The sequence below is a fragment of the Mustelus asterias genome, chromosome 18 (assembly GCF_964213995.1).
Source record: "Mustelus asterias chromosome 18, sMusAst1.hap1.1, whole genome shotgun sequence".
In the NCBI taxonomy this organism is placed as follows: Eukaryota; Metazoa; Chordata; class Chondrichthyes; order Carcharhiniformes; family Triakidae; genus Mustelus; species Mustelus asterias.
In genome coordinates this window covers 79849248-79877148 of record NC_135818.1, presented here as the reverse complement: position 1 = coordinate 79877148, position 27901 = coordinate 79849248, and the positions used below count along the sequence as shown (strand labels likewise).

At 44.1% G+C, this 27901-nt stretch overlaps 2 protein-coding genes across 2 annotated transcripts in view; both read right to left on the bottom strand.

Annotated features, from left to right (window-relative positions):
• LOC144507304 (poly(A) polymerase beta-like) overlaps positions 1-14264 on the bottom strand; it is a 61826-nt gene extending 47562 nt beyond the window's left edge. The window contains exons 1-2 of the mRNA XM_078234373.1: positions 13914-14264; positions 3047-3217 (exon numbers count right to left, since the gene is read on the bottom strand). Of these exons, the coding sequence (XP_078090499.1) occupies positions 3047-3217; positions 13914-13921 (179 nt within the window). The 5' untranslated portion in view covers positions 13922-14264. The remainder of the gene's footprint in view (positions 1-3046; positions 3218-13913) is intronic.
• A 4233-nt stretch (positions 14265-18497) lies between these two features.
• The window catches only part of ak7b (adenylate kinase 7b), a 57439-nt gene continuing 48035 nt past the window's right edge, over positions 18498-27901 (bottom strand). Inside the window, exons 16-18 of the mRNA XM_078234375.1 lie at positions 26654-26874; positions 21316-21474; positions 18498-18737 (exon numbers count right to left, since the gene is read on the bottom strand). Of these exons, the coding sequence (XP_078090501.1) occupies positions 18699-18737; positions 21316-21474; positions 26654-26874 (419 nt within the window). The 3' untranslated portion in view covers positions 18498-18698. The remainder of the gene's footprint in view (positions 18738-21315; positions 21475-26653; positions 26875-27901) is intronic.

The window sequence follows — 27901 nt, the reverse complement described above, 5'->3', positions numbered from 1 at the left end:
AAAGGTGCTCAATAAAGCAGCTTGCAAAGATACATTTATAGCCCCAAGGGGCAAGAGCTTTACCCTACAAAAACGGCTATTGATGATCAAAGAGATAAGAGACAACATAAAACCAAAAGAAAAAGCACAGATACAAGGGGTAAAAAGATGAAAAGAAATTTGTAAGGGATATCACAAATCAACCAACTTTTTAAACCATTATTTAATAGGAGCGGGACTTTTTTTAAAAAAACGCAGTGGGTGGCAATAACTGGAAACCTGCTACCCACAAAGTGGAGGAAGTGAAAATAAGCAATTTGAAAAACCTTTTTGGACTACAGGGATCAAGCAGGGGTAATGAGAAAATGACTGGATTGCTCCACGGTGATAGATTTAATGGGACAACTGGCCTCCTTCTGCGCTGTAAATTACTCCAGTCTGTACTTTATAAAATATTCTGGAGTCAGGAGCAATGTAGAGTCCTTTGAAACTAATAATGGTGATTTTGGCAATGAAAATAAGATGTTAAATGATCAGTATTTACAGTAGAGATCAGCATGTCAATATTCTAAGGAATCAGAGAGGGACTCACCAAAATTAACGTAAACTAATGACAGTAATGAAGAAAACAATGGCTATGATTTCCATCTCAAGTTTTACAGAAAAAGGTGAGATATAATCCTCTAAAGTTCTCTGCCTTCAGAAGCCATTCCATTAGATTTGAAAATTGCACACTATTCTGCTATTTAGCGAAACAAGAGATACTGGAGAATTGTAGCCCAGTTAACATATTTCTGAACAACAGATGTTAGGTTAAGTATAATTAAGGACAGTGTGATTGAGAACTTCATGCTGATCAGAGTGCCACATTAGACTTGTAAGTGGTAGGTCATGCCCGATGAATCCAATTGAAATTTTTTGAAGATGTGACTGAAGTAGTGGACAAGAGAACATGTATGGGTATTGGACTTCCAGAAGACATCTGTTAAAGTCCCTTGTAAGAGACCTTTAGCTAAAGCTCATGGAACTGAAGGAAGATTATTGACCTGGCTTGGAAATTGGCTATGGAGCAGGAGATAGAGTAGGGATAAACGGGAGGTCCTGTAATTGGTAGGCCGTGATTTAGCAGTGCGCTGCAAGGGTCTGTGTTGGGGCCTCAACTGTTCACCTTAAAGGTCTGGGCATCACTCCTTAAGAAAAATATACTGGCTTTGTAGGAAATGCAGTCTATATTTACTAAAATTGTTTTACTTTTTCATTTGATGTGAATGTTGCTGGCAAGGCCAGCATTTAGCAATCCGTAATTGCCCTGTGGTGGCGAGCTGTTTTCTTGAACTGCTGGAGTTCAGAAAGATACCTGAACTTCAAAAGTTAAATTACATGGAGAGATGGAAACTACGGCTGTATCCCCAGGAACCCTAAAGACCAGTATTCCATTAAACTTTGATTACTCTCATGACATAATTATTCATGACATTTGATGTGCACCCAGAACTCCAGTATTTCAGCTTTTCACCATTTAGAAAGTGCTCTGTCTGTGGTGTCCTTTTGAGGCCCAAAGTGAACAACCTAACATTTATCCATTTTGAAATTAATTTGCCATTATCTGCCCATTCTTTTAATCTGTTACTATTTTATAATTTTCTTTCATCTGCACTGCTTGGAATGTCACTGGCAAATTTGTTTGTGGCTTTTGATTTAAATTTTCACGATATTGAAGAGAACAATTAGCGTAGATTTCCAGTGGTTGTAGTCGAAGACCACAGAACATATTCTAAAGATGAGAACACAACCTTTCAGAGAAATTAAGAAACACTTCAACACAGTGAAAAGTTTGGAACTCTTCTCCACAATGACAATTCATTCCAAATCAATTGCTAATTTTAAAACCGAGATTGATGTATTTGTTAAGCAAAAGTATTAGAGGACATGGGACAAAGCCAAAAATATGGAATTAGGTCACAAAGCAGCTGGGTTCTCATTGAAAGATGCAACAAGTTCAAGGGGCTAACCAGCCTACTTCTTTTCTATGTAGCCCTCAGATAGAATCATAGAAACCCTACAGTGCAGAAGGAGGCCATTCGGCCCATCGAGTCTGCACCGACCACAATCCCACCCAGGCCCTACCCCCACATATTTTACCCGCTAATCCCTCTAACCTACACATCCCAGGACACTAAGGGACAATTTTTTTTTTTTAACCTGGCCAATCAACCTAACCCGCACATCTTTGGACTGTGGGAAGAAACCGGAGCACCCGGAGGAAACCCACGCAGACACGAGGAGAATGTGCAAACTCCACACAGACAGTGACCCGAGTCGGGAATCGAACCCGGGACCCTGGAGCTGTGAAGCAGCAGTGCTAACCACTGTGCTACCGTGCCGCAGATAGGATACACTGCAGCCGCAGTGCCCTGATATTGGAGAGACTGGATATCTTGTGAATCTTTTCATTTAAATCTGGAAAAACCTACCAGGAGTATCAGTGTCAGTGTGTAGCCTGTTCTACAACAGAATTGGGAATATGGTTAGAGGTTGAGACACAAGGTTGATATCTGAAAGAGACAGGTAGACTGGGCCAATGGCCTTCCCCTCCAAGTATTTTTATGCATATTCATTTCCTATATACAGAAGCTAATAAAGATCAGATGTTTTCTGGAACAACAATACAGAATAATGGCCAGTTAATGCTGGTGATATAGGAGAGGAGAGAGAATGTAAGCAGAGCAAGTTTTTAACAGCCAAGTTCGACAGTCACAAGCACAGAGGTGGGTAATGCTGAAAGGAATTATCTCCTAGGTGCTCTTTTACCAGAGAAATCTCCCAGCCTACAGACAGACAAGAGTATTGTGTTTGTATGTGGAAATTGAAAATTTATTATGGTCAAAAGAATGGGTAGAGCTCCGGGCATGTTTCTGGAGGAGCGTATCACACCTCTGCCCTGATCCGTGTATAAAAACCAGTCAAATTAATAAATGAAAACTTGACTGAAAATCAGGGAAAACAAAGATTTATTAAACTAGGGCTGAATAGCTTTCCAATTGTGGCTGATTCCTGCAAGATTCACCTGTGCTGCAGCTCCTCTTCCTCTTCAAAGACTCCAAAAGGTTTCAATGCTTCAATGAGTTTCTGAGTAAGTACATAATCATTTTCCTTTGGTGAAGCCAAACTGATTGGAGATGTAATACCATAATGTTTGTGTGTCTGGGGCTGCAGAGATCCTTGATTTGCAGCAGGGCTGTGGAACAAAACAGAAAAAAAAAGTCAAACTATACAGCAATTGAACACTTACTGCCTGTGACATGTGAGGTTGGAGCAAATAATTATATTTATAAAGTCTGTGAGTAAATCAAAATGATTTAACTCAATAAGTATATTTAGCACTAAGTACCTTCATTTCACAATGAAGTTCACCAAGTGCATTCAAGGGATGGCAATTGTCCATTCCTATTTGCCTATGATCAGACAATGGGTTACATGCCTTCCTGAACTGCTGCAGTCCATGTGGTGATAGTTGTTTCACAGTACTGTTAGGGAGAGTTCCAGGATTTTGACCTATCAATGCTGAAGGAACAACAACATATTTTCAAATCCGGATGGTGCACAACATGGAAAGGAACTTGGTATTCTCATTTGCCTGCTCCCTTTCTCCTTCAAGGTGGCAGAGAACAGGTCTGGTAGGTGCTGTATGGTACACACTGCTGCCAACGTGCACTGGTTGTGGAGGTAATACCAATCAAGTGGGCAGTTTTGTCCTAGATATTGCTGAGGTTCCTGGAACTGCTCTTATCCAGGCAAGTGGGGAGGATTCTGTCACATTTCTGACTTCTGCCTTGGATGTGGTGGAGGGCCTTGAGAGTCAAGTGAGCTACTCTCTGCAGAATACTCAGCCAATGACCTGCTCACGCAGCACAAAATTTGTGGCTGGTCCAATTATGTTTCTGGCCAATGATGGGAGAGTCAGTAATTATGTCACTGAATATCAAAGGGAAGTGGTTGATTCTAAATGACACAAAATTTGACATTTATGGAGCAATTCCCTCTTCCAGTCACTACTGGTGAACATTTACAACGGGTTTAATTAAGGTTAGACACTTTGAAGTCTACAATGCTGTCATTTCACTGGAATTTCAAGAATGTTGAACTACAAAGATATTTCTCATCCTGGTTTTGCTTCCATCTACAGCTGTCATGTGTGGCACATGCATATAAAAAGTGGTAAAAAGATTATCTATCCCACACGGAGACACAGAACTCCTTCAAAAGAGTGTCACAATTTATTACTGTATCCAGTACAGATATGGCAGCATATCTTTACAGAAAAATAGCTTATAAATTAATATAGCCAATGAGCAGAATACAGGTTGCCCTTGAAAATCAATTTAACATATTTAATTGAGATTTCTGCAAAACTGGTAGGTATAGTGTGCACTGGAACAGTTTCACAAAACATGGAAGCACAAAAACAGCAATGACCAGCAAAGGAAACCTGCCACATTGAATGTAAAACAACAGTCTATATTAAGATTACTCATCCAGCACACATCAAAAAAATTATCTGATGGTGAACATATTTGCCCAAAATATTCTCCAAGCGAGTCAACTTGACACCAGCTGGCAAGGTGGGGCAAGATCACAACAGAAGGTGCAAGCACAATGGAAAACAAAAGGAGTTGATGCACAACCACAAAGAACATTGGCAACAGCCAGCATTCCTATTAGCAAGTCAAAAGTAATTATCTTATAAAAACTGTGTTGTACGATTATATTTTAAGGTTGTATATAAATGTAAAGGATGTCATCTGCAGCTACTTGCAAAGCATTGCCATAGTAGTAGGATATGTGAATGTAATTTTCACATCAACATTAGAAAAACAAGCATGGATCTGTGATAGTCAAAAACCTCAAACAGGATAAAACAGAGGATCCTCAGAGACAGAACAGCACAACTACATGATAGCTCTTGTATTTTTTTTAGCTTTCTATTAGAACTAATGAAGAAAGTCATGCAAGGTTATGGGCTTTACAATGATTACCATATTTAAGGCCAATAGATCAGGAGTGCAATGGAATACTCTCCACTTACTTGGATCAGTGCAGCTCCAACAATACTGTCAAAAATTCAACATCATCCAGGACAAAGCAGCCCGTTTGATTGTTACCCCATCTACAAACATTCACTCACTCCCTCCCTCCACCATCAATGCACAGTGGCAGCACTGTTTACCATTTACAAGATGCAAGGCAGGAACTCACCAACGCTCCTTAGACAGCACCTGCCAAAACCACAACTGCTACCATCTAAAAGAACAAGGGCAGCATGGAAACACCACCTGCAAGTTCCCCTCCAAGCCACACACCATTCTGACCTGGAAACATACTGCCATTCCTTCAATGTCACTGGGTCAGAATCCTGGAGCTCCCTCCCTATCACTGTGGGTGTACCTACACAACATAAATAGAATCGTTCAAAAAGGCAGCTCACCACCACCTTCTCCAGGGCAATTAAGGATGGGCAAATGATGGTCGAGTCAGCGAAGCCCATATCCCATGAATGAATGAATAAAAACAATACAAAAACTTGTATAAGTGTCAAATTTGAGACCCCAATATTTTACGGCAAACTTAGGAAGCCGACTTTGGCATAATTTCCCAAGTAATCACCCTCTATCATTGAGCACTTTCAATATTCCACATTTTAGAAGTTATTTTTTGACAATATTGGGATTACAGTTCATTCCATGGTCTATGACTCATTGGCACAATGTTGAGGGTGCTGGCATATTTCCGCCTTTAGTGTATGATTTTTCACCTTCCAACGTCCTTGTTCCACGTCTTTCAGATACTGTCCTCGAGAGGTTTATTGATATATACATTCAAGGGCTGATCAACACTAATCTGACTGTTGGAAATAAGGGCAAAGTTGTTGTTGGTTATTCTCTTATCACAGACTACATTGTCAATAGGTGGAATTTGAACATGTGGCAGATGAACAAACATTTTTCTTTCAGTAGTCCACCTCATCTCAAATTCCACACTTCTCCCACCAATTTTTGCAACTGCCTTCATCCACCCAGCCTTTCTCGTGAGTATGGACGACAATGCCTTTCTGAAATTTCTCAAACTTTGTGCTTGAATATCACCATGGGCTTCAATTATAAGACAGAACCACTGTGAACCGTATCTTCTAATAGCCAGTTGTCTTTACAAGGACGGTTTTCCACTCATCTTGGCCTGGCGCAGTTCATTAATATTTCATCCATATTCCTAAAGCTGGCCAATCAATATCCATTCTTTAACGTTGGATGACAAAACAGTGGATTTGATGATTTTAGCCGATGTGAAATTTTCATTTTCTGACAAGTACCAATTTTGCCTTTTCATGAATCTGTTGTACCTAATACTGGCTGCGAATTCTAAAATACCATCTTTTGATTCTGAGGGCACAGTTAAATGGCTCCACCAGTGATAATACAATTCTTTTGCCAATATTCATTAATCCAATCTACCATTTTCCTCCAGTTTAAACTGAGTTGTGTACTTATTATTCTTTCTCAAAGGAATCAAGACAGATTATGTGGTGCAAATTAGTCTTGCTGATTGGCTGTGAAATTGTCGAGGGAAAATTAATAATCAAAACAGAGTTTGATTCCAAAAAAAATTAGGGCTGACTTTTACACGAAGTACAAGGAAAATTTCTTTAAGCCAAAAGTCTTTGGGTCAACCTTTACACAAATACATAGAGTACTCATTCTCTTGATGGAACATTCAGCATAGTTACTCCCTGACGTCCAAAATACAAACACTGAAGACTATTTAAAAATGAGATACCCAAATCATTTTCTAATTTCACTAGTGGACACTCCCGTTTATTACTTTCAGCTCCAATATCTCCATGTTTTTCAAAATGTCCACTTGATTGACAATAATGTGTCACTCCAGTGATATTTCCTCTTGCTCATTCCAAACTCAAGAGTACATAATCCTATATTACAGACAAAGAGTAAAAACAAAGTCTGAACCAAAAAAAAAAATCAGAAAGCTAGAAATATTCAGCAACTTAATCATATTTTGGCCACCTCCCTTAAAACTTAATTACACTACTGATGTGTGCAACCCTGCTTTCAATTCGATCTTGAAATTTCCAGTGGCTGTACTTCTCATTTTCACTCGAAGTTCATCCCTACCTGCCACTTCCCTAGACTTCTCTCTCCAATTCTAACATCTATTTTAAGATCACAGAATCAAACAACCCACTGGATTAATTTCTTCCCTCCCTATTCCCTGTAAATACTCAAGTTTTTCCATCAGTTCTTCAGTCTCCGATGACACCACTTTCAAAACCAGCTATTCTGAAATAGCTATTTTCCTCAGCTATTCCCCACCACCTCAACCTACCATGCCCTGATTCTTCAATAAAAAACAAAACACTGGTATGCTGGAAATTTGAAACAACAAAGTGCTGGCAAAAATCAGGTCTGGCGGTACCTGTGGAGAAAGAAGCAGCTATCATCAAGTCCAGTATCATTCTTTGGAACCTAAGGGAGGGATCTGCCAGCTGCTGAGTTTTGCCAACACTTTGTTTTTATGCCTTCACTCTTAACAATGCTTGCAACTCACGGTCAGGAGATCCTCACCTTAACTAATACTTAATTTCAGAACTGTGGTAGGTTCGCTTAAAATCCATGACAGGAATCATTTCTCCGGACTAGTCAATAGCCTGAATTAATCTGTACAACAAAACCTCATGTAACTTCTGGAGATAAAACCTGCCTCAGCAAAGCGCAGCTTGATCATCATCCACTGAGCAAGGCAAACCCGAGATCATATCATTGTAGTCATGCAGAATGTTTTGCGTTAACATGGGCAAATGAACCCAAACAATGTTACTTTATAAAAACTACCCAAGAGTACAATTAACCCTTCCATTGGGACAAGCCAGAAATTAGAAACACATGTCACTATTATACTAGGAGTACACATGGCGCATCGCTACTTGAAGCAAGCTGGTGCCTGGTATTTGTCATGCACAACAGTCACACTCCCACATGGCCTCACATGACACAAATCTGATGTTCAGAAGAGCACTCCAGTAACTATTTATGAACATGTGCAAAGGTCATATTTGAGGGTGTTATGATTTCCAGAAAGACCAATAACTTAAGAAATGTGACCTTCCAGTTAATAGCTGAAAGAATGACATTGCATTTCACAAAGTAAAACTTTTGTTACAAAGGACCAAAAACACTGATGAAACATTTTGTAGGCAACTTAAAAATCACAAGGGGTATATGCATCACGGTGGCACAGTGGTTAGCATTGCTGCCCGTCAGTGCCAGTGACCCAGGTTCAATTAGCGACTTGGGTGACTGTGTGGAGTTTGTACGTTCTCCGGGTCTGCATGGGTTTCCTCCGGGTGCTCCGGTTTCCTCCCGCAGTCCGAAAGACGTGCTGGTTAGGTGCATTGGCCGTGCTAAATTCTCCCTCAGTGTACCCGAACAGGCGCTGGAGTGTGGTGACTAGGGGATTTTCACAGTAACTTCATTGCAGTGTTCATGTAAGCCTACTTGTGACACTAATAAAATTTAAAGCAGTGATATTTCTCTTTGTATACTCATCACACTTCAAGGAATCAGTCCTTTTTACAACAGTCCACAATTACTCCCCAGCTTCCAATGGGTTCCTGAATCAGTTTCGCCAAGTAGTAATTTCAAGTGACCATCTCCAGGCACTTTCCTCAGTCTTCAGCGTGTAAATCTGCCACCAGCAATAACGCCTGTTCTGATTATGCTTTTTTACCCTGGCCAAGCCAAAACAAATCTCCCACAATCAGTAGAAGGCTGCTGAATACGTCTCTTCAACTAAAGACTGTCTCCCCCCCCGCATCTGGATGTGGTAGCTAGCAAAGTCGAGCAGCCTTTTTACTCAATTCTGTAGATAGGTCATATGGACTTGAAACGTTAACTGTTTCGTTCTCCACAGATGCTGCCAGACTTGCTGAGTTTATCCAGCATTTTCTGTTTATACTTCAGCATTTTCTCTCTGCTGATCACAAACAATTGCTATCTCTGATGTTCACTGCTTCGTAGGGAAGACTGTTAAGCCGATCACAAAAATGGCTTCCTCTGCCCTCTTCCCCATGAAACACAATAACCTTTCATTCAGATCGAAATGCTAATTACCTATCCTTCCTCCCAATGTTGTTTCATCTTTGAAGTAAATTGACAGTGCAACTGTTTACAACCTGATACCAACACCACCTTTGTGGGACTTTGGGAGGCTCGAGTAAATTCAAGAGACCAGTATCTCCAAGTGCAAATACCTTGCATCTTCCTCTCAGTAAGACAACGGAAGCCTTATTCTAATCAAATCACTTACTGCCAGGCAGACTTCAACAGGTCACATGGTTCTTTTATCGTAAATTGAAAGCAAAAGTCCAAAAATATAATCTTATAAACCTCATTAATTGTAACAAGACTGAAACTTTTTTTGGATTTTATCATCCTTTCATGCAAAACTCATATCAAGAAAGAGTCAAGTTGTGAACAAAAACTAGCACCTTGTCCTTGCAATTTTCTCAGCTCTTGAAGATATGAACATCTTGTAAAGAGATTCTGGTCTGTGCCATTAAAGTGGTCATTCTTGTGTAACTAGAAAATTAATTCTTACCCTACCGGATCCAAGAGTATGGAGATTGTCACAGTACAGATGAGGATTCAAACCTGAAGCCTTGCCAGTGTAGCTCAGCTACTCACCTCTAACCAGAAAAGCCAGACAGGAAGCTAGTGACCTATACGTCAACAAATTAAAATGAAACATTTTAGTTTCTTCCCTCCTTTTCCTGCCAACTTGATCTTCTCCCATCTCAACCAAAGCTGCTGCCTCGCTGGGTCCAAAGGAACCAGACAGCCTCCAGTGCCTTGTTCACTTTTCATCTGCAAGTCTGCACAGTGAATGTACTAACAGGCAATTTAAATATTTCAAACATCAGAACCAATTCCATCAACAAGTTCACCTCCAATGGGATTAATGGGTAACTTTGAAGAGCAGAAATCCAGGATGGCCTTTTCCCTAGCTAGACATGACAAGACTACTTGTAATTTTTCTACTCCCAATCTAGGAACAACAAACTAATTTAGCCTTGATCAAAATCAAATCTGGCACCTCCCTAACCCATTCAGACATACAAATTAAGAGCAGGAGTAGGGCACTCGACCCCTCAAGTCTGCTGTGCCAATTAGATCATAACTGATCTCTTTAATGAATTAGACCACCCAAACCAAAGTAGCTTTGATTGTAAATTCAACAGCTTCAGGACACAAAGGAAATTATGAACCCTCCTACTGAGGCTTCTAATCTGTGTGTAAAAAACTCAATAAGTAATGCCTTAAGTGAAGAAGCAACATTTTTGCCGAATCGTACTCTTCTTGAAGGACGTCCACAGCTAATGTCAATGCACACAAGTTGTCAGAGTTTCAGAATATTAGAACTTAATGTAAAACCATAAATAGATAAGGAAAAAAATGCTTCCTTCTTCCCCAGCTCCACTTTTAAAAATTCACTTAAATCCGTACGAATCTTATTGAAACCTGAACACAATGAGCCCACATGGATATTTTTCACAATCATATTTACACATGACTGCTCAGTCTTACTTGTATAATAATGCAGGAGATAATCAGTGCACACAATCACACAAATTATATGCAGTCACAATAAATTGGACTGTCTCTGGTTTCCTCTTAAGACGTTGCCTTCTCCAAGCACTAGTTAATAGGACATTTCACTTTCATTTTTACAAAATCCATACCATGATTTCACTGATGAAATATTTGCAGGAAAAATTAAAAATTGATTAAACTAAATTAGGAAACAACGCAGCCTATTTACTCATAAAACAGTTTTTTAAAAACGAGAAAATGCTGATGGCCAAAAGAATAAAAACACCTATACATATTAATTTTCCAAGTGTTTTCAGCATATGATAAATTCATTATCAAGTCTTTGATTGAACTTTCTGGCTGAATTTATTTAATGACAGTCCATACAATTTTAATAACTCATTAAAATTTTGAATTTGTTTATATCCAGTGGATCTCCAAACCTTTATTCATTATTTGGCCATCAGCATTTTCTGTGCATCAGTCATTTCTCATTTTAAAAAACTGTTTTACGAGTAAATAGGCTGATCATGCATGTCCCACTTGGCATGGTCTGTCTGTACTCCCTCAAATTCAACAGACAAAACACTTGAACATAACTGGTGCAGAACGAGCTTAGCCAACCATTGCCCCGTCTGTCTGGACCACAAGCACTTTTAGGCCTCAATGTCACCTACCAAAACTACATACTACTCTAGTATCATCGAATTGAATAAGCCTGGCACTGTTTTGTGCTACAAACCATTTGCCTTGCCACCACCACCACCCCCCCTCCCCCATCAGTGCAAGAAGTTCATTGACATCTTTACCACCAAATTGAGACCAACCAGCTGTTCAGAACTTCGGAATGCTACTTACACCCAAATTGAGGTTTGGACCCTACATCCCCAACACAAATCTCCAACTTTCATAAGCTTCAGCTGTTAAAAATCTGCTGTCTGTATCCTAACCCACAATTTCCAACCTCAGACATCCAACATCTCCAGTTTAAAAGTGTTCTATTTCATGACCTCAGCCCGCCCTATCGTTGTGACCTCTGATATCCATACAAACCTCCAAGAGTTTTATGCTCTTCCAACTCTGGCTTCTTGTACATTCCACCCCAGCACCATTTTCTTTTACAACTTCTATGCAAAATATCCTACATTTTAAAGTAGTCACATTCAATGAAGAAGGTCATCATTAAGATGCCCGTTATAAAAGATAATAGAATCATACAGAACAGGCCATTAGGCACTTTGGACCTGTGCTGTCACTTTGGTAGAGCTATCTAACTCGTCCCCCGCTCCTGCTTCCATCACTCTTTCAGGCAGTGCATTCCAGATTACAACAAATCACTGTTCAAATTTCCTTGTGCCACCTCTGATCCTTTTACCAATTACCTTAAATCTATATCCTCTGGTTATCAGTTATGCCACTGTATTTACTGTAGCAAAACCATTCATGATTTTGAACACCTGTCTAACCTCCTAACCTTCTCTGCTTTAAGCAGAACAAGCCCAGGCTCTCCAAATAACTAGAATGAACTGGGGATGAAGGACTTAAGTTATGTTCTTCCACACTCTCTTCAAAGCACATACTTCAAGTACAGTGCCCAAAATTGAACACAATATTCCAACTGAGACCTAACCACTGTTTTATAAAGTTTTAGCATAACTTCTTTGCTTTTGCACTCTGTGCCTATATCAATAAAAGCGAGACTCAAGCACTAGTTTAATAACCCTGAATTTTCATTTGCAAAGATTTGGATACATTCAGCCCAAGTCACTAATTCTGCAGCCCCTGCAAAACTGCATCATTATCTATCCTCATTCTTCCTATCAAAGCAAATCGGAGTTAAATTTCGTCTGCCACGTGTCCATTTCATCCACTTGTCTATGCATTTCTGAAGTTCATTACTAACCACCTCATTCATTGCTTACTACATTTGTGTTTTGTGCATCTGAAAAATTTTGAAATGATGCTCTGTATCCCCAAATTCAGGTAATGTATTTTAGGAGGGGATAGCGGCCTAAATACTGGACCCTGAGAAATATCACTGCTCTCTGTCCTTCAGGCAATTTCGAGCCCATGTTAAAGTTTTATTTATTAGTCACAAGTAAGGGTTACATTAACACTGCGATGAAGTTACTGTGAAATTCAGTTCCGACCTTATCTCCTTTCCCCCCTCTACTTCACCCTACGAGATGTGACAGCAAATTGCCACTGCAGGTTGGCTTCCCAGATAGCGTCACCAAGTATAAAAGCATAGCTGCCATCTCTATCATAGTAAGAAGTCTCAACACCAGGTTAAAGTCCAACAGGTTTATTTGGTAGCAAATTTGCTACCAAATAAACCTGTTGGACTTTAACCTGGTGTTGAGAGACTTCTTACTGTGTTTACCCCAGTCTAACGCCGGCATCTCTATCATACACATACTCCCTCTAAACAAAGTAAACATGCAAAATACTTTGTTAATTCAAAATTGCCCCCCTTCAAATTCAAGTGATTAAGTTCCCCTGCCAAAAGGCAAGTTTCTCTATGCTCCCCAAATGAAGCAAGTTCATTTTTGAAATTAGTTATCAATGAATGTTTTCTAAGCAACACCAAATGGCACAAAATAGCACTGCTTGCCGTACTGGTTTCAATTAAAGTTGCTTACCAAGGTCATCCTTTTAACATGTCAGAAGGTAGAGATCCCCATTTTGATTACATCAACATTAATTATACAATTTACCACTAGGCTGGGGGTGTGCTCTGATACATGAACAAGGGGCTTGGGAAGAAAATAACATTTCAACAGGTAGAATTTTGGCAATTGTGCTTTATAAACTATTAAGTGGGAAATATAAAGCAGGTTGGGGTTTTTTTTAAATCAGAAAACGTGGCTTGAAGGATTCCCCATAACCTCGGTTACAAAATCCGGTCAACCATTCAAAATACATGATATTAAAGGCAGAGGGATAAAACCATGTTAAATATCAACAACCGTATCAAACAAATTGATTTAAAATATTGTAATTTCATAAGGCTTCTCCAAGCAGGCCGGCAGAGGGGAAGCAATGGACGAAATGCAGAGTGACACGGCCATTTATTGTGAGTAAGCGACAACTCAACAATAAATTGGAATGAAAGCTCCCCCCCTCAGGGTTTGGCTGGGGGGAGAGAGGCCTAAAGGCGGCGGCGGCAGTGACTGGCGGCCTCTTGGCCTTTCGGGGTGGGGTGAGCTGGACAATGGCCTGGCCTCTGGGCTTCCCTCGCCGTTCACCCTGACTCTCCCACACGGTACTCACTATGGCATGGCTCGGCTCGGCCCGGCTCCGTTCCACTTCCACTCCCCCTTCCCTAACGGTCGCCGAGGTTCACTCTCATCCTTGCGCCCCGAGCTTTATTATTTAACCGCTTTTCGGAAATTTTCTCCCCCACCTCGCCCGTGTAATTTTCTCCCCCACCTTCACCCAATTGAAATTTCTTCCTCTTCACTTGCTCCCTCTCTTTTCCCCCCCCACCCCCTCCTTTATTCTCTAATTTCCCCCCCACCCCCTCCCCTGCTCCTCCTTTATAACAAAGCGCCCGCTCCCAACATGGCGACAGACGGACAAAAACAACAAACCCGCCGCAGCCAGCGCCAGCCGGCTCGACGTGCCCGGCGCGGCGTCAGTCTACGTCACCGCGTCCGCCACGGACGCCGCGAGGGAATGGGAGAGCGGTACGCGTCACAGGGCGAGCGTGGGCGCTCCGCCCCTCCCCCCCCCCCCCACAGCCTCCTAGGTTACGCATGCGCAAAAGCCCTCCCTCCAGGAACACCCTGGTCGGGCTGCCAATTGCACGCATGCGCAGCAACGCCACACACACACACACTAGCCCCCCCCGGGGGGGGGGGCAAATACGAGTTGGGCAAAGGTTACGTTTTGGGCAACGTTAAAGGGGATAGGATAGATTCACTTTAAGTTTATTTATCAGTGTCACAAGTAAGGCTTACATTCACACAGCAATGAAGTTACTGTGAAAACCCCCTAGTCGTCACACTCCGGCGCCTGTTCGGGTTACACTGAGGGAGAATTTAGCACGGCCAATGTGAGGGAATGCATTTTGGAAGGTCTAATACAGATAGGAAATATACAGTAAATGGCAGAACCCTTAAGAGTATTGATAGGCAGAGGGATCTGGGTGTACAGGTACACAGGCCACTGAAAGTGGCAACACAGGTGGAGAAGGTAGTCAAGAAGGCATACAGCATGCTTGCCTCCATCGGCCGGGATATTGAGTTTAAAAATTGGCAAGTCATGTTGCAGCTTTATAGAACCTTAGTTAGGCCGCACTTGGAATATAGTGTTCAATTCTGGTCGCCACACTACCAGAAGGATGTGGAGGCTTTGGAGAGGGTACAGAAAAGATTTACCAGGATGTTGCCTGACATGGAGGGCATTAGCTGTGAGGAGAGGTTGGAGAAACTTGGTTTGTTCTCACTGGAGCGACGGAGTTTGAGGGGAGACCTGATAGAAGTCTACAAGATTACGAGAGGCATGGACAGAGTGGATAGTCAGAAGCTTTTTCCCAGGGTGGAAGAGTCAATTACTAGGGGGCATAGGTTTAGGGTGTGAGGGGCAAGATTTAAAGGAGATGTACGAGGCAGATTTTTTACACAGAGAGTAGTGGGTGCCTGGAACTTGTTGCCGGGGGAGGTAGTGGAAGCGGATACGGTAGTGATTTTTAAGGGGTGTCTTGACAAGTACATGAATAGGATGGGAATAGAGGGATATGGTCCCCGGAAGGGAAGGGGGTTTTAGTTAAGTCGGACAGCATGGTCAGTGCAGGCTTGGAGGGCCGAAGGGCCTGTTCCTGTGCTGTAATTTTCTTTGTTCTTTGTTCAATGCACCTAACCAGCACATCTTTCAGACTGTGGGAGAAAACTGGAGGAAACCCATGTAGATATGGGAAGAATGTGCAGACTCTGCACAGACAGTGACCCAAGCCGGGAATCAAACCCAGGTCCCTGGTGTTGTGAGGCAGCAGTGCTAACCACTGTGCCGCCCCTACTTTTGGACTGTAGGAGGAAATCAGAGCACCTAGAGGAAACCCATGCAGAGGCTGGGCACAGTCTTAGAGGAGGCCATTTAGCCCATCACTTCCCTTACTAGCACCTTCTGAAAAAGCAATTCAACCAATCCAAACCAACTTTCCTGGCAGCCTTGCAACTATTTTCTCATCAGACAATTCCCTTTTGAAAGTCCACTATTAGTGGGCAGCACGGTGGCATAGCTGCCTCACAGCGCCAGGGACCCGGGTTCAATTCTAACCTTGGGTGACTGTGTGGAGTTTGCACGTTCTCCCCCATGTCTGCATGGGTTTCCTCCAGGCGCTCCGGTTTCCTCTCACAGTCCGAAAATCGTGCTGCTTAGATTGATTGACGAGGCCAAATTGCCCCTTAGTGCCAGGGGGATTAACAGGAAAAATGTGTGTGGTTACGGAGAAAGGGCCTGGGTGAGATTGTTGCTGGTGCAGGTTCAATGGGCCGAATGACCTCCTTCTGCACTGTAAGATTTCTATTCTATTCACTATTGAGTCTGTCACCACCTGAGGCAGTGCGTTTCCAGAACCTAACCATTCCCTGTGAAGGAAACATTTTTCCACATGTCGTCATTATTTCTTTAATAAAGGGTCAACATCTTGCGCTGTCTTGTTAAACAAATCACACCCAGAGACGTAGCAAATTAACAATCTTGTTTTTATACAAGTTATTCTGCTGCTACAAAGAACAAAGAACAAGAACAAAGAACAATACAGCACAGGAACAGGCCCTTCGGCCCTCCAAGCCCGCGCCGCTCCCTGGTCCAAACTGGACCATTCTTTTGTATCCTTCCATTCCCACTCCGTTCATGTGGCTATCTAGATAAGTTTTAAACGTTCCCAGTGTGTCCGCCTCCACCACCTTGCCCGGCAGCACATTCCAGGCCCCCACCACCCTCTGTGTAAAATACGTCCTTCTGATATCCGTGTTAAACCTCCCCCCCCCTCACCTTGAACCTATGACCCCTCGTGAACGTCACCACCGACCTGGGAAAAAGCTTCCCACCGTTCACCCTATCTATCCCTTTCATAATTTTATACACCTCTATTTGGTCACCCCTCATCCTCCGTCTTTCCAGTGAGAATAACCCCAGTTTACCCAATCTCTCCTCATAACTAAGCCCTTCCATACCAGGCAACATCCTGGTAAACCTCCTCTGCACTCTCTCTAAAGCCTCCACGTCCTTCTGGTAGTGTGGCGACCAGAACTGGGCGCAGTATTCCAAATGCGGCCGAACCAACGTTCTATACAACTGCAACATCAGACCCCACTTGGATACTTGGATTGTAATACTTGGATACTTGGATTGTAATTTGAAACTTACTATTTGCTTGTGCTTGTCTGAAAAATATTTCATGGTCTCAGTCATCATCTCAATTTATCATGCTCTCTTTCCACTGAATTTACTGTTTCCCCTTAATCTCACACTTCCCAACCGTTATTCGGGACCATCTGCTTTGACCTTGCCATCTCACATGGTCTTGCTATTCTCTTGTGATGAAACCTAAATTTACCTTAGTCTGAAGTTCAGAGATCAGGAATTCCAGTTCCTAATGAACCTCGGGTCTCCTGTGCATGCACCGGCTGGAAACATCCTACACTTGCACAAAGAAAAGTACCAGATAAGGGAGAAAGACAGGGGATAGAAATAAGTCCCATTAAGTCAATAAAAAAGAGCAGAGAAATATGCTCAGAATTCAAGAGAGAGCTGCAGGGAGCAGACCTTAAGCAAAGTGGGCTCAAGAGAATCCCTGAAGATCCAAGAAGGCAGCCAAATATTGGAGACTCCATACTGTGGGTTGTTGGCAAAAGTACCCCTTTGGAATAGTGGTGTTCTGCTTGGAATGGCCAAAGATCTGTAATTGTACTTGGAAAGTGAAGCTTGCATGTACTTGAAGAAAGGAATCTCGGAAGGCACCCTATGAGGTGGGTCATTATTGAAGATGTCTGAGTGGAGACAAAATTTGGAGAGGTTTCCGAGGAGACATCTTGAAAGGGGGAGATTGGAAACCTTTATGAGAAATATGAAGTCTCAGTGACATTGGTTGGCTCACAATGTGACAAACATCTGGGAAAGTTGTTGCGAAATCCATGAAATCTTGTTTGGTTGCATCTGTCATCTGTTGTGCGCATTGGTGTGTGTCTGACCACAATTCACCTGTTAATTCACATGTACCTCATACTTACCCTGAATGTTAGAGTAAATTGTTTTACCTTTCTGAACTTGTAAAGTTTGTTGAAAGATTGTTGTTTGAAACTTGTGGAATATTGCGGCTTTATTGACTTTTGTAAGCGTCTTGAAACTCAAACTTTATCTACTTTAAACAAAACGTTATTGGTCCCTAACAGGATCCCCACCCATGACCTGGGTCTGACCAAGGATCATAACACCTCATGGTATCAATCACAGGTAAGACAACTCTGATTATTTGTATCACTCTACACCCACACCCTAATTCCCACTCCAAACACTACCTCTTTCTGTATCAGCCCCGGGACAAAAACTCTTCACTTATAACTGCTGTCTTCAATTTCCAGTTGTTCTAGCCTTTGGTTCTCTTTTCACCATGACATATCTCCAGCTACTGATTCACTCCACCACACCTTCACTTCCACCTTTGAATCCTTGTTCCGATTAATCCCATTAATTTCTCAACCTGGCTGAAAAAAACACATCATTGCTCACACTTGATTTTTTTTGTATTAATCATAGCCTAATGATAATCCAAAAGGCCAATGCTGCATTTTTCAATGGAGGAATAGGATTTCTTTTTAAGGTCAGAATAATACAAAGGTGTTGCATTGTAAGAGTACAAATGAATGTGCATCTCTTTATTCATATATATATATAAGCAGGATTTATTTTAACAGCACAAATTACATTTCCATTACAATTTCTGTTCCTCATCTACAATTTAAAAATACACCGTCCTAATCATTGCATTTTATCAGAACTGGTTTGAACATCTATTTGATGGCTGGAAGCAACTTAACTTCTTTTTTCTCTTCATTCAATTTGTGGATTATTCTTGAACAGGTACTCAGCCTTGAAAATAAATATATAATACATATTAGTAAGGTTGATCAGTTCTGTATAAGGGTAGTGGGAATTAAAATATGCAGGGGTATTTAAGAGAGGTGTAACTGAAGTAGGACATGGCAAATCTTTACTTGTAATATGATTGTCTGATCACTTGTTTTAGAAAACATTGATCGGAAACCTAAACTTTGAGAGAGGAGCCCGCTATACCTTTATGTTTAGGTATACCTTCATATTTTTACATTATGTCACAAGGGGAACAGGTAAAATAAGTGGACATTCCAGCAATGTGACCTTTTAAAACAGTAAGAAGTTTAACAACACCAGGTTAAAGTACAACAGGTTTATTTGGTAGCAAAAGCCACACAAGCTTTCGAAGCTCTAAGCCCCTTCTTCAGGTGAGTGGGAATTCTGTTCACAAACAGAGTTTATAAAGACACAGACTCAATTTACATGAATAATGGTTGGAATGCGAATACTTACAACTAATCAAGTCTTTAAGAAACAAAACAATGGGAGTGGAGAGAGCATCAAGACAGGCTAAAAAGATGTGTATTGTCTCCAGACAAGACAGCCAGTGAAACTCTGCAGGTCCACGCAACTGTGGGCGTTACAAATAGTGTGACATGAACCCAATATCCCGGTTGAGGCCGTCCGCGTGTGTGCGGAACTTGGCTATCAGTTTCTGCTCAGCGACTCTGCGCTGTCGTGTGTCGCGAAGGCCGCCTTGGAGAACGCTTACCCGAATATCAGAGGCCGAATGCCCGTGACCGCTGAAGTGCTCCCCAACAGGAAGAGAACAGTCTTGCCTGGTGATTGTCGAGCGGTGTTCATTCATCCGTTGTCGCAGCGTCTGCATAGTTTCCCCAATGTACCATGCCTCGGGGAACATTGGGGAAACATTGGGGAAACTATGCAGACGCTGCGACAACGGATGAATGAACACCGCTCGACAATCACCAGACAAGACTGTTCTCTTCCTGTTGGGGAGCACTTCAGCGGTCACGGGCATTCGGCCTCTGATATTCGGGTAAGCGTTCTCCAAGGCGGCCTTCGCGACACACGACAGCGCAGAGTCGCTGAGCAGAAACTGATAGCCAAGTTCCGCACACACGCGGACGGCCTCAACCGGGATATTGGGTTCATGTCACACTATTTGTAACGCCCACAGTTGCGTGGACCTGCAGAGTTTCACTGGCTGTCTTGTCTGGAGACAATACACATCTTTTTAGCCTGTCTTGATGCTCTCTCCACTCCCATTGTTTTGTTTCTTAAAGACTTGATTAGTTGTAAGTATTCGCATTCCAACCATTATTCATGTAAATTGAGTCTGTGTCTTCATAAACTCTGTTTGTGAACAGAATTCCCACTCACCTGAAGAAGGGGCTTAGAGCTTCGAAAGCTTGTGTGGCTTTTGCTACCAAATAAACCTGTTGGACTTTAACCTGGTGTTGTTAAACTTCTTACTGTGTTTACCCCAGTCCAACGCCGGCATCTCCACATCATGACCTTTTAAAACTGCAGATTTGTGAATTTGCTGTATTGTCTGATCCCACTGATGGTGGGATGGTGGTTGGGGGTCGGGGCACAGATCGCTGCAGAGAAACTACTATTTGCTTTAGATGTGGGGCGAGAGTAGCACAACAGGACTACAGATGGGGGATATTACCCGAGACCATTGATCTTGATTGTTATCCAGTGATTCCAAACTATGTTTTTGAAATGTGGCGCAATCATGATATTTAATGGACAAGTATACAAAATGCTTACATTTCTTCTGTGAGATTTCAACAGAGTACTGTTGATATCTGTCCTCTTCAGCAGAAGAGACTAAAGTTTTGATTTGATTTGATTTATTATTGTCACATGTATTAGTATACAGTGAAAAGTATTGTTTCTTGTGCACTATACAGGCAAAGCATACCGTAGTACATAGGGAAGGAAAGGAGAGCAGAATGTAGTGTTACAGTCATAGCTAGGGTGTAGAGAAAGATCAACTTAATGCAAGGTAGGTCCATTCAAAAGTCTAATGGCAGCAAGGAAGAAGCTGTTCTTGAGTCGGTTGGTACGTGACCTCAGACCTTTGTATCTTTTTCCCGACGGAAGAAGGTGGAAGAGAGAATGTCCGGGTGCGTGGGGTCCTTAATTATGCTGGTTGCTTTGCCGAGGCAGTGGGAACTGTAAACACAATGAATGGGAGGCTGGTTTGATTGATGAGGGTTTCATTCATGTAGTTAATTGCAGTGTTGGACAGAGCAAAGTGTATCGCTGTAGTTGGCATTAAGGAAGCTTGGTACTAAAATCAAACATGTTAAAATACTTGCTTCACAGCTCTTGTTTCTTTCAATGTCTGTTTAGCCAGTCACAGTTGTGGGAGGTTAGCCTTGGCTGCAGACTGGGATGGAAAACTGGACGTTTCACCCTTCACAATGATCCTGACCTGGTATCAGTACTGATTACCATAAGTGCAATATTGTCACGGATCAAAATTATTGCATGGTGTTGTTTTGAGTCCTATGGTCGGAGGATAATTAAAAAGGTTGAGGGGGTGGCGGCAAGGGAATCAATATTTTCTTTCTCTTACCAGAAAATCCACTGGGTCATTGGGTCTGATCTTGCAGCACTCAATCAGCCCCTTCGTCAGTGTAGGCATGACGTTCTGCATTAAATAATTTCGTAGTGGAACCGAATGAGCTTCAAGAAATTCCTGTTCTTGTCTCTTTACCTCCTCCAGGCGCTTGTTCTGCATTAACAAAGCATAGACAATTACTTTTCAACACAAAGACAAGGTAGGGGATATGGGGATATTGCTGGAAGGTGGAGTTGAGGTAGAAGGTCAGCCATGATGTTAAAGGTGGAGTAGGCTCAAAGAGTCAGGTGGCCTATTCCTGTTCTTATTTCTTAGCTATAAACACACATACACATTTATATAAACTTAATGTAAATAAAACTTTAACAAGCGTATCAAGCAGTTATTTTCTCAGGAACTGATTGTGTGGTGAACCATCGTTGGTTCCCACTTGGATAGTACTGGGCCAGGGCTGGCCAGCACTATGGGAATGTATATAGGTTACTGTGGGATTGTACTAATGTTGTTGTTGGGCTAGGGTGGGATTGATACACCTGTGATTGTTACTGTTGTGGCACATCCCAGTCGGGCTCCGCCTCCTGGGAGAGGTATAAGACCCCCTGCTCGGACGGGACCCCTTCAGTCTGGGATAGTGTGTTAAAGTTCTGATAGTTCCATTGTTAGTTAATAAAAGCCTTCTTTTACCGAAGCTTTGAGCCTCGTGTCCAATTGATGCGCATCAATTTTATTAACTAAAATTAAACTCTCGACGGAAGAAAAAAAAGAAAGGAGAGTAAGGAGCAAATCCTTAAGCCAGAACGTCTGACGCTAGATCCACGTGCGGTGGGCGCTTCTAACACCTTCGACCACTGGCTGAAGTGTTTTGAAGATTACCTAGCAGCCTCCGCAGCGGTCACCACAGATGATGACAAACTCCGGGTCCTCCATGCGAGGGTAAGCGACACAGTCTACCTCGCGATCCGTGCGGGCACCACTTACCCGAAGGCCCTCGAGCTTCTAAAGAAGCGCTATACGAAACCTCCTAACGAGATCCATGCTCGTTAACTCCTCGCTACACAACGTCGGCAGTCGGGCGAAACCATGGAGGACTACGCCAATGAGCTCTTGCAGCTAGCCAGGGGCTGTGACTGCAAAGCTGTGTCGGCTGAGCAGAGCATGTACGACCTCGCCCGAGATGCGTTTGTGGCCGGGGTCGGGTCTTCATACATCCGTCTCAAGCTGCTAGAAAAGGGTAATCTCAACCTGACCCAAGCCATGGAATTAGCTGAAATGCTTGAGGCGGCTTCGAAGAGCTTGGTCCTGTATCCGGAGGACCACGTGGAGACAACGTGGCAGGAGCAGTCGCAAATCCCTCCTCGCCCCTCGGGCTTGAAGTGCAGTGTTATGGCGTGCTCCCATGTGGACCAGACGACGGCTGCAGCCCCATGCGGCCCGCGGTGCTACTTCTGCGGAGGAGCCAAACATACACGACAAAAGTGTCCCGCTAAAGCGGTAGTCTGTACCGCATGCGGTAAAAAGGGGCATTATGCGAAGGTGTGCAGATCGAAGCCCAGGAACGGCAGTGCGGCCTGTGACTCTTCGGAACGGGGATCATCACCATCGTCGTCGAAGTCCTCGCGGGGTTCGTCCACGTGCGAGTCCAGGACGACGCCATTGCGGTCGACGGAGTCGGAGGAGGATGACCACCAGGGGTCGCTACGTTTGGAGCCCTCACCCATGTGCGATTCATGGGGGCGGCCATTTTGGTCGACGATGACCATGAGCGACCAGCAGGGGCCCTCAGCATCGACCTCAGCTGCCTGCAGTGACGTTCACGGACCAACGGTGGCGTCGATCACCCTGGACCAGGCTAAGCCTCACAGGCTTGATTGTTCGATGATGGATATACAGGTAAATGATCATGCAATTTATTGTCTGTTTGACAGCGGGAGCACTGAGAGCTTTATCCACCCTGACACGGTGAAGAGGTGTGGACTCCAGATTCAACCTGCCAAACAGACAATCTCTATGGCATCAAGGTCCCGGTCTGTCGCTGTGCTAGGACGTTGTGTGGTAACTTTGAAAGTGCAAGGCACAATTTACGAGCGTTTCAGGCTCCTTGTGTTGCCGCATCTTTGCGCACCAATTCTCCTCGGACTAAACTTTATGGTCCACATGAAGAGTGTGATCCTACAGTACGGTGGGCCACTCCCTTCGCTGACAGTGGGAGAACAGCTGCAGTCTCCAAATTGTCCAAAGCGCCCCGCCTGCAATCTTTCTACGTTAAAGATCACCACACCCTCTTTATTTCAGAATCTGGTACCAGGCTGCAAGCCCATCGCTACTAAAAGTAGGCGTTACAGCACTGAGGATCGGATCTTCATCAGATCTGAGGTTCAGCGACTCCTCAAAGAAGGGATCATACAGCCCAGTGTTAGTCCGTGGAGAGCACAGGTTGTGGTGGTCAAGAGCGGGAACAAACCCCGGATAGTCATTGATTACAGTCAGACCATTAACCGATATACGCAGCTGGATGCGTATCCTCTCCCGCGCATATCTGATATGGTCAATCAGATTGCGCAGTACCGGGTGTTCTCCACCATAGACCTTAAGTCCGCCTACTACCAACTCCCCATTCGCCCAGAGGACCGACAATACATGGCCTTTGAGGCGGATGGTCGTCTGTATCATTTCCTTAGGGTTCCATTTGGTGTCACCAATGGGGTCTCGGTCTTCCAGCGTGCTATGGACCGAATGGTGGACCAGAACAGGCTGCGGGCTACCTTCCTGTACTTGGATAATGTCACCATCTGCGGCCATGATCAGCAGGACCATGACACAAATCTCCAGAACATCTTACGCACTGCATCTCGCCTGAATTTGACCTACAACAGGGAGAAGTGTGTATTCCGTACGCGCCGGTTAGCCATCCTGGGATACGTGGTGGAAAACGGGATCATTGGCCCTGATCCAGACCGTATGCGCCCCCTTGCTGAACTTCCCTTGCCCGCTAGCGCAAAAGCACTGAGAAGATGCCTAGGCTTCTTCTCCTATTATGCGCAGTGGGTCCCCAACTACGCGGACAAAGCCCGTCCGCTTATTAAGTCCACGACTTTTCCACTCACGCCAGAGGCCCAATTGGCCTTCAAGGAATTGAAACACGACATCGCGAAAGCCACGATGCACGCGGTAGACGAATCCATCCCTTTTCAGGTGGAAAGCGATGCATCTGATTTCGCCCTGGCCGCCACACTTAACCAGGCGGGCAGGCCCGTCGCGTTTTTTTCCCGCACCCTCCAAGGCCCCGAAATTCGGCATTCGGCGGTGGAGAAGGAGGCCCAGGCCATTGTGGAGGCCGTCAGACACTGGCGCCATTACCTGGCGGGAAAGCGGTTCACCCTGATCACGGACCAGCGGTCCGTGGCGTTCATGTTCAACAACACGCAGAGGGGCAAGATCAAGAATGACAAGATCTTGCGGTGGAGAATTGAACTCTCCACCTATAACTACGATATCATGTATCGTCCAGGGAAACTCAATGAGCCCTCGGATGCCCTCTCGCGCGGAACATGCGCTACTACGCAGGAGGATCGCTTGAACGCCCTCCATAATGACCTGTGCCATCCTGGGGTCACTTGGCTCTACCACTTTGTCAAAGCCCGCAACCTGCCTTACTCGGTGGAGGACGTCAGGTCGGTGACAAGGAGCTGTCGGATTTGCGCGGAATGCAAACCGCACTTTTACCGACCTGACCGGGCACATTTGGTCAAGGCCACTCGCCCCTTCGAGAGGCTGAGTGTTGATTTTAAGGGCCCCCTTCCCTCAACAGATCGGAACGTGTACTTTCTGAACATAATAGATGAGTACTCCCGGTTCCCGTTTGTTGTCCCCTGCGCGGACACATCGGCTGCCACGGTGATCAAGGCATTCCGTGATCTTTTTACCCTGTTCGGGTACCCCAGCTATATCCATAGCGACAGGGGCTCGTCGTTCATGAGCAATGACTTGAGGCAATTCCTGCTCTCATACGGGATTGCCTCTAGTAGGACCACGAGTTACAACCCTAGGGGTAACGGACAGGTGGAACGAGAGAATGCTACAGTCTGGAAGGCTGTCCTATTGGCGTTGAAGTCCAAAGGCCTTCCAGTCTCCCGTTGGCAGGAGGTCCTCCCTGATGCGCTTCACTCCATTCGCTCCCTCCTGTGTACGGCAACCAATGCTACTCCCCACGAGAGGATGTTCTCATTCCCTCGGAAGTCGTCCTCGGGGATATCTTTACCAGCCTGGTTGACATACCCAGGACCCGTCCTCCTGCAGCGACATGTAAGGGCCCGCAAGTCCGACCCCTTGGTCGAACAGGTCCACCTCCTCCACGCCAACCCTCAGTATGCCTATGTGGCATATCCTGACGGGCGAGAGGACACAGTCTCGATTCGAGACCTGGCGGCCGCAGGGGACGTAGCAACTCCTGTCGCTCCCATACCCCCAGTGACGAATCCCTTATCCCTTATTTCTCCCCCGGACGTGGCACGGACAGCACCGGGACCAGTGCTTAACAGTTTTACTCCAATGCACAGCTTGCCTGAGCCCTGAAGATCGTCGCCACCGCAGAATGTGTCAGGATCCCCTGCACTACCGTTTCATCAGGGTCAACCGGCCTGTGAGTCCGTGGGAGAACAGCTGGACGCCGTTTTGGGGAGAACGCCACTGCAAGTGCCTACTCCGGTGTCACCGCCGGTATTGAGGAGGTCACAACGACGGTGCGGTCCTCCAGACCGTCTGAACTTATAATCTGTTGACATTTTAGTCTGTTTTCGTACCCCGGCGGCCTTTGTTCTCAAAGGAGGGGTGAATGTGGTGAACCATCGTTGGTTCCCACTGGATAGTACTGGGCCAGGGCTGGCCAGCACTATGGGAATATATATAGGTTACTGTGGGATTGTACTAATGTTGTTGTTGGGCTAGGGTGGGATTGATACACCTGTGATTGTTACTGTTGTGGCACATCCCAGTCGGGCTCCGCCTCCTGGGAGAGGTATAAGACCCCCTGCTCGGACGGGACCCCTTCAGTCTGGGATAGTGTGTTAAAGTTCTGATAGTTCCATTGTTAGTTAATAAAAGCCTTCTTTTACCGAAGCTTTGAGCCTCGCGTCCAATTGATGCGCATCAGATTGTCAATTCCATCAATCTTCAGTAGATTAGAGAAAAGATCTAGAATATATTATAAAGGGCGTGACAACTGAACTGTTAGAAAAGAAAGAGAGGAATGGGCAGAGTCAACATTTATGAAAGTGCTGCCCCTTATCCTAACTGGACAGAATGTTCCATCTTCAAGCATGTTTCCCTAACTTACCCACTCCTCCCAGCGTGCTAGTTTTTCTGAAGCTTCTTCTGCCTCCCTGCGTTCCCGCTCTGCAAGTTCACTAGCCTCTCTGGCCAGGCGTTCATCTGCCTCTCTGCGCTGCAATTCTTTCAGCTCATCATGTGTGGGCCCGTAGTTTTTCGCAGATCCCACGATTTTAATCATATCATCAATCACTGGGGTGTTCTCAGCATCATTGTCTTGTGAAACGTCTGAAAGGAACAGTTACAGGTTGCACTGTCAAATTTTCTTGTAATCCTACTGCAATCTTCAACATTGCTGGAAAATGCTACATTGAATTTTCTCTTTCTAATGCAAACAGCAGGCCAAAATTACCTTTGTATTTCGCACTGTGATTTACACCTCTTTATTTTAAGTTTTTACATTAAACTGGGGGAGGCAGTGGCAATGTCACTGGACTAGTATTCCAGGACGATTCTCTGGGGACATGGGTTCAAATCCCTCCACGGTAGCTGGTGAAATTTAACACCAATTAATAAAATTTGAAATGGAAAGCTAATTTTAGAAATAGTAACTGTGTTGATTGTCATAAAAACCCATCTGATTCACAAATGCCCTTTAGGGCAGGAAATGTGCCATCCTTACCTGGTCTGGCTTACATGTGACTCCAGATCCACAGCAATGTGGTTGCCTTTTAACTGTACACTGAAATGCCTAAGCTCAGTTCAAGTGTGGTGGAGGGCATGCCTCTGTCTACATCAAGGGGGACGAAGTAGAAATGGTCGAAAGCTTCAAGTTTCTAGGTGTCCAAATCACCAACAGCCTGTCCTGGCCCCTCCATGCGGACGCTATAGTTAAGAAAGCCTACCAATGCCTCTACTTTCTCAGGAGACTAAGAAAATTTGGCACGTCTGCTACAACTCTCACCAACTTCTTTAGATGCACCATAGAAAGCATTCTTTCTGGTTGTATCACAGCTTGGTATGGCTCCTGCTCTGCCCAAGACCGCAAGAAACTACAAAGGGTCGTGAATGAAGCCCAGTCCATCACTCAAACCAGCCTCCCATCTATTCACATGGTGTACACTTCCCGCTGCCTCGGAAAATCAGCCAGCATAATCAAGGATCCCATGCACCCCAGACATACTCTCTTCCACCTTCTTCCATTGGGAAAAATATACAAAAGTCTGAGATCGGGTACCAACCGACTCAAAAACAGCTTCTTCCATGCTGCCATCAGACTTTTGAATGGACCTACATCTCATTAAGTTGATCTTTC